General features: G+C 42.9%; 1 protein-coding gene across 5 annotated transcripts in view; it reads right to left on the bottom strand.

Annotated features, from left to right (window-relative positions):
• Xpnpep3 (X-prolyl aminopeptidase 3) overlaps nt 1-13,249 on the bottom strand; it is a 57,272-nt gene that overhangs the window by 19,790 nt on the left and 24,233 nt on the right. For all 5 annotated transcript variants that reach the window (XM_042265200.2, XM_042265202.2, XM_076556390.1 and 2 more), the window contains one exon: nt 11,547-11,749. In XM_042265200.2, the coding sequence (XP_042121134.1) occupies nt 11,547-11,749 (203 nt within the window). The remainder of the gene's footprint in view (nt 1-11,546; nt 11,750-13,249) is intronic.

The raw sequence follows: 13,249 nt of genomic DNA, 5'->3' as shown, positions 1-13,249 counted from the left end.
ATCTGATGTGTTCTGGCCTCTGTGTGCACCAAGCATGCCTGTGGTACATACATACACACTCACATAAATAAAAGATCTAATAAAGTGACATGTATTGATCATGGGTACATGTGTGTATGTATATGTGTGGGGGTGTGCAGGTGTTACAGCATGCATGTAGAAGTCAGGAGTCTACCACGTGGGTCCCAGGGATCAAACTCATGTTTGGCAGGAAGTGCTTTGCCTGCTGAGCCACCTCACTATTGCCTAAACTTCAGTAGCATTGACAATGGGATCTAGATAATGCTTAGTTGTGGGAAGTCGTCTAATTCAATGTAGAATGTCAATAGCATCCTGCATGTTTGAACACCAGACACTGCCTATGTCTACTACAGAAGGAACAAAAATACTCCCCCACTGAGAACTACTGGCCCAGAATATTGATTCTCTGTGACAGCCACACCTATGTGTATATCTATTTTTATAGGCATATATGTTTACAACTCACTATCATAACTAGCTCCATATATATATATAGTGCATGTGACTAACCCAGGGCCCCACAAGCATCAGGAAAGTACTCTACTACTGAGCTACACTCCTAGGGCTCCAGAAAATATTTTGATTAGCTTATAAAGACATTTAAAACATTACACGATAGGCTAAATTAATTAATTAATTAATATTTATTTATTTATTTATTTATTTATTTATTTATTTATTAATTATGTATACAGTGTCCAGAAGAGGGCACCAGATCTCATTGTAGATGGTTGTGAGCCACCATATGGGTGCTGGGAATTGAACTCAGGACCTCTGGAAGAACAGCCAGTGCTCTCAACCTCTGAGCCATCTCTCCAGCCCCAATAGGCTAAATTTAAAAACAAGCACTGAGGTGTGGAAAGGAGTTTAAAATACTCATTGTACCACAAAGACTGTCATGATGACTATGGCTATTTCTCTCTCTCTCTCTCTCTCTCTCTCTCTCTCTCTCTCTCTCTCTGAGACAGGGTTTCTCTGTGTAGCTTTGGAGCCTTTCCTGGAACTCACTCTGTAGTCCAGGCTGGCCTCAAACTCACAGAGATCCACCTGCCTCTACCTCTTGAGTGCTGGGATTAAAGGCATGCACCACCACCGCCTGGTGACTGTGGTTATTTGTAAGTGGGCCATAAATTTATCTTAGTTTCCAGAGAGAGAGAGAGAGAGAGAGAGAGAGAGAGAGAGAGAGAGAGAGAGAGAGAGAGAAGAGACAGATAAGACAGACAGACAAGACAGACAGGGTTTCTGTGTTGCCCTGGCTGGCCTCTGACTCAGAGATCCACTTGCCTCTGCCTCCTGAGTGCTGGGATTAAAGGTGTGTGCCACCATATGTGGATTATTTTTTAGATTTCTAATTAGAATTATGTGTATGTTGTGTGGGTTTGTGCATGTGAGGGCAATGCTCTATGAGGCAAGAAGAAGGTGTCAAGCTGGGCAGTGGTGGCACACACCTTTAATCCCAGCACTAGGGAGGCAGGGGGGACAGGTGGACGAATCGCTGTGAGTTCGAGGCCAGCCTGGTCTACAGTGTGAGATCCCGGACAGCCAGGATGGTTACACAAAGAAACCCTGCCTCAAAACAAAGAAACTGACCTGTTGGGGCTGGAGAGCTGACTCAGTGCTTAAGAGTACGGGGTGCTCTTCCTGAAGATCTGTGTTTGAGTCTCAGCACCCACACATTGGCCTACAACCATCTGCAACTCCAGTTCCAAAGGATCCAATCAACTTTTCTGGTCCCTGTGGGTACTGCACTCATATAGTGTACTGACATGCATGCAGGCAACACACACACACACACACACACACACACACACACTAAAATAAAATAAAAGCCCCAAATAAACTGACTTACAGACTGCAGAGAGACAGCTCAGGAATGAAGAGCATTTGCTGCTGCTGTTGCAAAGGGCCTGAGTTTGCTTTGCAGCACCCATGGTAAACGGCTCATGACCACCTATACTCCTAGTTCCTGGAAAACCATGCTCCATGCTGTCTCCTCAGGCACGTGCATACATCTCTCTCTCTCTCTATCGTATTCTCTCACTCTTTCATTTATTAGACAGGGTCTTACTCTGCAGCTCTTCTTAGCCTGAAAGTCCCAATGTAGTGCAGGATAGCCTTCATCTGGAGATCCTCCTGCCTCTGCCTTCTGAATGCTAAGGCCTACACTACCCTGCTCAACACAGGCACATAAATTAAAATAAAATAAAGAAATGGACTTGTTTGGGCTGGAGAGATGGCTCAGAGGTTAAGAGCACTGCTTGTTCTTCCAAAGGTCCTGAGATCAATTCCCAGCAAGCCACAGATGGTAGCTCACAACCATCGACAATGAGATCTGGTGCCCTCTTCTGGCCTGCAGGGATATGTGCAGACAGAACACTGTACACATAATAAATAAATAAATCTTAAAAAAAAAAAAAAAAAAAAAGAGCATTTTTTTTCTTGCAGGATCCAGGCTTAGTTCTTAGGAAGCACATGGTAGCTCCCAACTACCCCTAACTCCAGTTCTAAGGGCTCCAGTGCCCTTCTGACCACTGTGGGCAACAGGCATGTACATGGAGTACATATATACACACATGTATGCAAAATACCCATAAAATAAAATAAATAAATCTTAAAAATATTGACTTGTAATTTTGAATTCTGAGGGTTTTTAATCTTAAAATTTTTTTAAAAAAATAAGTTTTATTTTATTTATTTATTTATTTATACAATTTATTTAGTTATTACATATACAGTGCTCTGTCTGCATGTATGCCTGCACACCAGAAAAGGGCACCAGATCTCATTACAGATGGTTGTGAGCCACCATGTGGTTGCTGGGAATTGAACTCAAGACCTCTGGCAGAACAGCCAGTGCTCTTAACCTCTGAGCCATCTCTCCAGTCCTTATCTTTAAAAATTTTATATTACGTGTATGTATGTTTTGCCAGTAGGTATGTCTGTGTATCACATGGGTGCAGTGCCCATGGAGGTCAGAAGAGATCGCTGAATTCCTGGGAACTAGAGTTACCGATGGCTGTGAGCCACCAAGTGGGTGTTGGGAACTGAACCTGGGTCCTCTGGAAAGGCAGCCAGTGCTCTTCACTGCTGAGCTCCCTCCCATGTTCTAATTTCTGAGGTGTTTTTTTTTTTTTTTAAATATATTTCAGATACTAGATCTTAATCAAACAGGCGTCTGTAAACATGTCCTTCAATTATGTGGACTTGTTTTACTTTCTGGATTATATATATAATTGTGCATAAAATTTTAAAGCTTTTTTTGAGATTTATTTATATATAGGTGTTTTGCTTGCCTCTGTGTCTGTGTACCACGTGAGTGCTGTGCCAGCAGAGTCCAGAAGAGGGTCAGGTCCCCTTAGAAGTGGTATAATAAACAGTTGAGAGCTACCATGAGTGCAGGGAATCAAACCTGGTCCTCTGGAAGAGCGGTCGGTCCTCCTGATCTCTGAGCAATCTTTAAATTCTGATGACGTCCAACTTTTCTCTTCTGTTGCTTGTGCTTTAGGAATAATTAACTCCACTGGGGACTTCAAGGCCATAAGGACCGACTCATGTTTTCTACTAAAAGTTTCAGCCAGGCAGTGGCGCACACCTTTGATGGGGGGTGGGGGGGGGGAGGCAAAGGCACGTGGATCTCTGTGAGTTTGAGGCCAGCCTGATCTACAGAATGTGTTCCAGGACAGTCAGGGCTACACAAAGAAATCCTGTCTCCAAAAAAAAAATTTACTAAACTAGATCTTGATTGGTTTGAAGTAGCATACACATTGAAACCAGTGGAATTTGGAAACCGTAGGGAGCTGGAAAATGGATTGGAAGGAAAATGAAAATTGATAACAGGTCTGCTAAATATTCAGAGGGTATAGTTACCACCTTCAGCAATGGCTCAGATTAAGCTAAGGAACCCTTCAGATGAGCTTCTCTCTTTGGTCAACAGGTGGAGCTCTAACGAAAAGAACCCGGGCTACAATACTATCTGATGAACTGTGAGATCACAACTAATATTCAAGTGGTAAAATGGCGAGGAATGAAGAGTGGGTAGCCAGTGAAGGAAATTCTATATTTCCTTCACATTGAAGGATTACTATACTTTAGATTACTATATACAATACACTTATAAACCTCTGTCAGCCGGGCGGTGGTGGCGCACGCCTTTAATCCCAGCACTCGGGAGGCAGAGCCAAGCAGATCTCTGTGACTTCGAGGCCAGCCTGGGCTACCAAGTGAGCTCCAGGAAAGGCGCAAAGCTACACAGAGAAACCCTGTCTCGAAAAACCAAAAAAAAAACCCAAAAAAAAACAAACAAACAAACAAAAAAAAAAACAAACCTCTGTCACAAATGTTTCCTGTGAGTTTTAGTTTTAGAGCAATCTCTCTCTCTCTCTCTTTCTCTTTTTAGACAAGATCTCACAAAGTAGCTCTGGCTGGCCTGGAACTTGATAAGTAGACCAGGCTGGCCTTGCACTCACAGACATCTGTCTTTGCCTCCTAAGTGCTGAGATTAAAGTTGTGTAACAACATGTTCAACATTGAGTGACATCCCTTGCTTTAAATAGTAATGGGTATCTTTAATCCCAGCATTTGGGAGGCAGAGGCAGGCGGACTTATACGAGTTCGAGGCCAGCTGGATCTACAAAGGGAGTTTCAGGACAGCCAGGACTTTCTTGAAAAACAAAACAAAACAAAAGTAATGGGCTGATCAGGCTAAGTGTGTCCTCACCCTAATTCACAGAGTGGTGCCTAATTTATCAAAATTGTATTCTACCATGCATACCCATAGATAAAACAGGAATTGTGGTGAATAGCTTTAAGACCAGCATTTGGGTGTCTAGGTAGGATTTTGAGTTCAGGGTTAGCCTGATCTATATAGTGAAACTCTATCTTAAAAGCCAAGCATGATCTTGAGAGATGAAGGATCAGAAATTCCTCAACTATGCATAAAGTTCCATCCACTGGACTGCATGAGATCCTGTTTTGGAAAATAAAAGGAGAAGGGGGTACCTACAGAATTCCGAAGCCAGAATTCGGATGGCACTGTGGTAACCTGGGGTGCTAACACAGAGGTGAATCTGAGCCCAGACCAGTGAGAACCTGTCTTCAAAATAAAACACTCCAGAACTGCCGGGAAAGGCACGGTGCCCAAGTCAGCATTAGAGGGACTGCAGCCCTGGCTGGGCCGTGCTGCTGAAACCCAGAGCCCACCCAACCCCCCTTTCTAATGGGGTGAGTGCAGCAGGGGAACTAAGACAAAGTCTCACTGGATAGTCAGGGCTGGCCTGCAGGTCTCGATGATTTATGATTCTACTTATAAGTAGCAGCTGGAATAGACAAATTGATAGAGACAGACTGTGAAGTAGAAGTTGTAAGAAAGAGGAAAGGGGAAGCTGCCTGCAGGGTACAGAGTTTCTACCTGAGATGATGACTAAGTCTGGATAATGATTTCATACTACTCAACTGTACACTTCAAATGCTTAAGTATCTGCATATGTCGCAAGAAAAAAAAGCAAATAGGGCTGGAGATGTATTCCAGTGGTAGGACACATGCTAAGCATTCACAGGGCCTTGGGTTTAATCTGATGCAGTGCATGCGTGCATGCACGCGCGCGCGCGCGCACACACACACACACACACACACACACACACACACACAAACAAAATGGAAACAATAAGGACAATAATTATAGTTCTAAACCAATTCAGCCTTTATATAGTCAATTAACAGCTTGATAATAAAACTAGAATGCCCACTTCAGTGGAAATTTGGGGTCAAAATGGATGATACATCTGATTGCAGCAACCCATTTCACTATGTATGCTGTTAAAGATATCAGAATCAAATGAAGTTGCTTTTCTGTTTGTTTGTTTTTTTTGAAACAGGGTTTCTCTGTGTAGCCCTGGCTGTGAGTCCCAGAACTCACTTTGTAGCCCAGGCTGGCCTCAAACTCAGAGATCTGCCTGCCTCTGCCTCGAGAGTGCTGGGATTAAAGGCGTGCGCCACCATCCCCCAGCACTCCATTAAATTCTAACTAAAAAATAAGATAAGGACCAGTGAGACGACAGTGGGTAAAGGCGCTTGACATGCAATCCTTTGAATCCATGTAGAGGTGGAAGGAAAGAATCAATGCCATAAATTGTCCTATGACAACTCCCTCCCCTCCACAAGCACACTACAGCATGTGCACTGTTGTAGAATATTAATTAATTAATTTAAGACATTCATTTATGCTGTGGAATATTTGTTTAATGATGTAAAGATGTGTTCCATTCTTTTAATTCTGTGAAGCTGTGTTACTGTGCCTGTCTAAAACACCTGATTGGTCTATTAAAGAGCTGAATGGCCAATAGCAAGGCAGGAGAAAGGATAGGTGGGGCTGGCAGGCAGAGAGAATACATAGGAGAAAAAAAAATCTAGGTTTGAGAGAGAGAAGAAGACAAGAGAATGAGGGAGAAAGAGGGACATGCCTGGGACCAGAAGCCAGGCAGCTGCCAGCCAGCCACACATGGAGACAGCAGGAAAGACAGACATACAGAAAGAAAGAACAAAAGAAAGAAAGAAAGAAAGAAAGAAAGAAAGAAAGAAAGAAAGAAAGAAAGAAAGAAAGAAAGAAAGAAAGAAGGAAGGAAGGAAGGAAGGAAGGAAGGAAGGAAGGAAAGAAAGAAAGAAAGAAAGAAAGAAAGAAAGGAAGAAAGAAAGAAAGAGGAAAGAAAGAAAGAAAGGGAAAAAGCCCCGAGGCAAAACATACACGAAGAGAAACAGGATAAATTAAGTTATAAGAGCTAGCAAGAAACAAGTATAAGATAAGGCTGATTATTCATAACTAGTAAGAGGTCTCCATGTCATGATTTGGGAGCTGGTTGGTGGCCCAAAAGAAAGCCTGTTACACTCACAGCTCGTATATCCGTTATGTGCTATTCTCAAATAAATAATGCTACTCTTTGCAGACTAGTTACTGAGGCTGCCAAGTATGTCATCAACCTTCCACACAGGGTAAGACAGACAATAAAAGCCAGTGAGATGACTCAGTGAGCAAAGCTGCTCTCGACTAAGCCTAAGGAACCGAGTTTGAAGCACACAAGCCACATGGCGGCAGGAGAAAGCTGAACCTCACCAGCTGTCCTTTGCTCTCCTCACATGCCCCATGGTATGTATGGCCTCTCCATAAATAAGTGTAATTACAAATAGAGAAAATAAAAGTCAACTCAACAATAATAATAAAAGAAAGGCAAGATTACTGCTGTGGTGATGGGAACCAATCCACAGGTACTACAAAAGCCCAAGAGATGCTTTGTATGAGAAATGCTTAATGCATCAGAACAATATTCTTTTTGGCTGTGACTCCGATGTCCTTAGGGTGAAGGACTTACAAATCTCCTCCTCTATGCAATAGCCATAAGAGAGGGATATAGAGAGCCAAATACTTAAGAGGAGCTGGGCATGTGGTTTTCAGCTATATGCAAAAATACAAAAGACACCGTATTTTTTGACCAGTTTCTTAGCATGGAGAAATATTGGGAAGCAACCTGTGGGAATACCTGAAAAACGTATTAACAATAATGTGAATGAACACTGTATAGCCAGTCATTAATTGTGATTTAGATAAAAGTGCTAAAATATGATGGCAAAAAGTTAGAGCTGGGTGTGGTGGCACAAGTCTTTAATCCCAGAACTCAGGAAGCAGAGGCAGATGAATCTCAGTTAAGGGTAGTCCTGTCTGCAGGGCTAGTTCCAGGCCAGGACTACACAGAGAAACACTGTCTCAAAAAACCATAAAAAAAGTTATTTACTGTTCTGCCCCTCTCTTGTAAAAACAGTAAAATAGCTATTTGCTTTGTTATTGCAGATGAACAGACATAAGATGAACAATCATATGACTTAGCCCACTGGCAAGGAAAAGAACTAGCAGGTCTAATTCAGTAGGCTTACTTTTTCTAAAAAATTACTTATTTATTTTATGTGATTGGTGTTTTGCCTGGATGTATGTCTGTGTGAGGATTTCAGATCTTGAAGTTACAGATGGTTGTGAGCTGCCATGTGGGTGCTGGGAATTGAACCAGAGTCCTCTGGAAGAACAGCCAATGCTCTTAACCACTGAGCCATCTTTCCAGCCCCACTTGTTTTTTTGAGACAGGGTCTCACCAGGTATCCCCTGGCTGGCCTGGAGCTTGCTACGCAGACCAGGCAGATTTCAAACTCAGAGCCCTCTGAGTGTTACCTCTGCCTCTTGAAGGCGAAATTCTTCTTAGTTCAAAAGCGCACAGTGGATGGTGAGGGAGACTGTTGCAGCAGAACTGAATCATGTCGCTGAGTGCCACTGCCACTCTGGGACCGGAGCCTGGTGGACTCAGCATGATTTTCAAATAAGAGAGCTTTAGTGGAATTAGGCATTGTGCTGCCAGACAGATTTCTTTTTTTCTTTCTTTTGAGACAGGGCTTCTCTGTGTAGGCCTGGCTGTCTGCCTCCCGAGGGCTGGGCCTAAAGGCGTGCGCCACCACCATGCAGCTGACCAGATAGATATCGTCTCTCTTCTCTCTGGCCTCTCTGTTTAATGTTTCTTTATTTGAAGTTTGGAGTAAAGACTCCACAGCCAAGAGCACTGGTTGCTTTCACAGAGTACCCACTTTTGGTCCCCAGAATCCACAAGGCAACCCCAACATCTGTAGCTCTAGTCCCAGGAGATCCCCTCTTCTGGCTCCCTTGGCACACCGTGCACAGACAAAGACGCAGGCAAAACACCCAGACACTCAAAATAATAATACAGTTATTTATTTGTAACTTTGTTTTTTTTTTTTTTTCAAGACAGGCTTCTCTGTGTTGCCTTGGCTGTCCTAGAACTTCCTTTGTAGACCAGGCTAGCCTCAAACTCCCAGAGATCTGCCTACCTCTGTCTCCTGAGTGCTGGGATTAAAGGCAGGTGGTACCACCACCACCCAATAATAAATTTTTTTAATTTTTTTATTTTATAATTTAATTTAATTTTACATATCAGCCACGGATTCCCTTGTTCTCCCCATTCCCGCCCCCCCCCCTTTCCCATCTCCTCCAGGGCAAAGACTCCCCTGAGGATTGAGTTCAACCTAGTAGATTCAGTCCAGGCAGGTCCAGTCCCCTTCTCCCAGGCTGAGCCAAATGTCCCTGTATAAGCCCAAGGTTACAAACAGCCAACTCATGCAATGAGCACAGGACCTGGTCCCACTGCCTGGATGCCTCCCAAACAGATCAAGCTAACTTGATCAAACAGATCAACTGTCTCACTTATCCAGAGGGCCTGATCCAGTTGGAGGCTCCTCAGCTATTGGTTCATAGTTCATATGTTTGCATTTTAATAAATTTATTTTTATTTTTAAATATCTATGTTATTTGTGTTTGTACATGTGCACGTTTGTGCACATGCATGTGAAGTGTCTGGGCCTGTGCTATGTAGAGGTAAGAGGAAGGCACTGGACCCTCAGAGCTGAAGTGACAGGTGTCTGTGGGATTCCTGGTTTGTTCCATACATGCTGGGACTGAATTCCAGTCCTCAAGACTGCACAGCAAGCAATCTTAACTCTGCATTATCTCTCCAGCTTTCTTTTCATTCTATTTTATCTTAAGAGATAAAGTCTTGGCTGGGCAGTGGTGGCACAAACTTTTGTTCCCAGCATTCAGGAGGCAGAGGCAGGCAGATCTCTAAGTTCAAGGCCAGCCTGGTCTACAGAGTTCCAGGATGGCCAGAAATACACAGAGAGACCCTGCTTGGGAAACAAAAACAAACAAACAAAGGAAAAACCAAGTAGAACATACACTAAGGTCATGCACTACTTAACAGCAATGGGAACCAGCTTGTATGGTGACACCTGCTACGGGAGAGTTCTTCACTCAAATGGCATCTGAAAAATCCAACCCAAGCACACTCATCAGAACAGCCATTAGGACAGCCAAAGCGTCTCAAGCCAAAGCGTCTAAATGCAGTTATGGGACATTTCCAGATTTATGCAAACATCACTGAAGTAAACAAACTGGTGGGGTGACATTTTTGCTTGTTTTGTGACAGGGTCTTTCTATGTAGCCCTGGCCAATCTGGACCTTGCTATGTAGATCAGGCTGGCCTTGAATTCACAGAGATCCACCTGCCTCTGCTTCTTGAGTGTTCGGATTATGTGTATGTGCGACGATGCCCAGCTTTTGCCGAAGTTTTTGCATGGCACTGACCTTGGTGAAGAGATAGAGCACAGGACACACTGATTTTAAAGTCACTTCATAATTCTCAAGAGGGCTAATTTCTGCCCAGAAGAGAAATAATAACTGTTCGTGAGGACATGGAACAAACTGGAATGATGGGAATAAAAACAGTCTGGTTGGAAATAGGAAACAGTAAGGCAGTTTGTTGAAAAATTAAACATGCTGGATGGTGGTGCACCCTTTTAATTCCTAGCACTCATGAGGCAGAGGCAGACAGATCTCTGAGTTCAAGGTCAGCCTGGTCTATAGAGTGAGTTCCAGGACAGCTATGGATACAAACACACACACACAAAAACCCGTTTCGAAAAACAAATAAACAAAAAAGAAAAGAAAAGAAACTGAACAATGAGTCTGACAGGACTTAAGACCTTATGAAAAGGCATCCCCTCATGTAAGAACACAGCAAGAAGTTGGCTGTTTGAAAGACAGAAGAGAGCACTCATCAGAAATGGACCATTTTGGCAACCTGAATTGAGTCTGAAGGCTGGACAACTGTGGGAAATAAATTTTTGCCAGTTCCTGATCTATGAAAGACAATGACTCTTCTTAGTCCTAATGTGTGGGCTAATGAGTGTTCACCTGGCCCATCTGGATGTCCTGCCACAGGAGAGGTCTTAGGCTTCTACATACATTCATATGCACCTTCTTGTTTTTTCATACCTTGTGTAAGTATCTTATTCCATGGTTTAACTTAGTTCTCAAATATCTTATGGTGTATGATATGCCCTCAGTAGAAACCGTATTTCTAATCTCTGCATTTGGATCTTTCTAGTGAGACACGAGAGCGTGGTCCTTCTCACACTGTGCTGGGCAGTGGCAGTGACCCATGGCTCTCAGGCACAAGATCTTAAAGGTAGCAACTGATATACACAGTAGGCCATGCTGCTAAACCCTGACGCTTAATAGGTTAGGCCTAAACATTCATCATCAGTGCACAGTGCTTCCAATGACAGGTACGTTGCAATGCAACCCTATCTTGGGTCCAGGAGCACTCGTAATGAACTAGGTCAGTAAACACTGGCATCTGGCATCCTGAGCCTTCTTCAGTAACCAAAACTGTCTAAATTAGTTGTTGTTCCAAAGAGAAACAACACTAATGAATAAAAGATCAATCTTCAAGGAGGCAGATTTATTTTGCCTTGCAAGGCATTGAGCATGTCTTGAGATATTCACTAATCATACTGCAGAAGTTAGATAGATTCAACTATGAGGTTACTACAGTGGGCATATGACCTTAAAAGGCATACTGAAAATGAAGAGCTCGAGTTTTGTGATCTGACAAAGAAATAATTTCAATAGCAGCCATACCTCTGATGTCAGTTTCCCAGCAATCTGCATTCTCTTAATCTCTGCAGGAGATTTAACTAGCCGAAGGCGCTGTATCAGCTGCTGGACACTCCGAACCTTGTTCTTGCTCCTGGCTTTGGCTTCAGTTAGATGCTGCATGTAGTCTGAGTGAAGCTGTGTATGAGAAGGCTTCATCCAGTCATACCAAACCATGCTCGTTTCAGCTTAAAATGGGAAGCCAAAAATAAGTTTAGAACCAACAGAGCCTGAAGGTCTATCTTAGTGGTAGAATGCATGCTTAGCACTAAGAAGGCCCTTGGGTCAGTCTCCAGCACCAAGCAGTGATATACAATAAACTAACACTGGCCTGGGTGTGATGTCGCATTGTTATAATCACACACCCAGAAGGTGGAAGTCAGAGGATTAGGACTCAGCTACATAGCTAGTTCAAAGTCAACCTGGACTACTTGAGATCTGCCTCAGAAAGCCACAGGGAGAAAAAAATCCCTAACATCAGAATATAAAATAGTTCAATGGTGAAACATAAATGAAACATAAACAAACAGAAAATAATAATAAATATGTTAAGCAAGACAAAGCTATAAAATCTGTTGTGTGGAATCCTGGAAGGCTGAGTGACACTTTCTCAAGACTGAAGCATCTGATAGGCTTGACATGAATCATTGGAAAGGTCATTCTCTGAAAGTTCTGGGATATACACAGCTTTCTACCACAAAATGTCACTATTCTTATGAAAATGACAGATGGAACTAAAGCTTTAAGTTTGAATTTTGATATTTTTTAATTTTTTTTTTGTTTGTTTTTTTGAGACAGGGTTTCTCAGTGTAGTTTTGGTGCCTGTGCTGGATCTCACTCTGTAGACCAGGCTAGACTACACAGAGATCCACCTGTCTCTGCCTCCTGAGTGCTGGGATCAAAGGCGTGCGGCCACCACCGCCTGACCTATTTTTTTTTTTTTTTTTTTTTTGGTTTTTCGAGACAGGGTTTCTCTGTGTAGCTTTGTGCCTTTCCTGGAGCTCACTTGGTAGCCCAGGCTGGCCTCGAACTCACAGAGATCCGCCTGCCTCTGCCTCCCGAGTGCTGGGATTAAAGGCGTGCGCCACCACCGCCCGGCTTGCCTGACCTATTTTTTAACTTTTAAAGAACAAATGCAACAGTTGTTCTTTCCTATCACAGCTGATTCAGAGGCATTCCTGAATTATGGTGCATAAAGATGACAGCGATCAGCTAATGACTTTCTGGTTAAAGAGCCCACCCTTGTGTAAAATGGTCTGGGGACAAGCTAGCATAAAGTAGGTCTCCCAGTTTGGAACAGTTATTCATTGTATCTATCATTTATTTTGTTGTAGGATCTAAAAAGACAGTCTTATCTGTCCCTGAGATTATGCTCTAAGGGCTCAGAATGAAAATGACATATACTGCTTAGCAGCATGTGTATAATTCATCTTTTTGCTAAAAGTAGGTCAAAAATGACATTTTTTAAAAATTTGTTTTTGGTTTCTTGAGACAGGGTTTCACTGTATATACTTGACTACCCTGGAATTCATTGTGTACACCAGGCTAGGCTATCCTGGAATTGACTGAGATCCACCTGCCTCTGCCTCCCGAGTGCTGGGATTAAAGGTGTGCGCCACCATACCTGGCCAAGAATGACATTCTTAACTAAATCTGTAGGACTGTATGATTAAAAAGTACATTGGGCT

The sequence above is a fragment of the Peromyscus maniculatus genome, chromosome 20 (genome assembly GCF_049852395.1).
Source record: "Peromyscus maniculatus bairdii isolate BWxNUB_F1_BW_parent chromosome 20, HU_Pman_BW_mat_3.1, whole genome shotgun sequence".
Classification (NCBI taxonomy): domain Eukaryota; kingdom Metazoa; phylum Chordata; class Mammalia; order Rodentia; family Cricetidae; genus Peromyscus; species Peromyscus maniculatus.
Note: the sequence above shows the minus strand (reverse complement) of the source record. Positions and strands in the feature narration are given on the sequence as shown.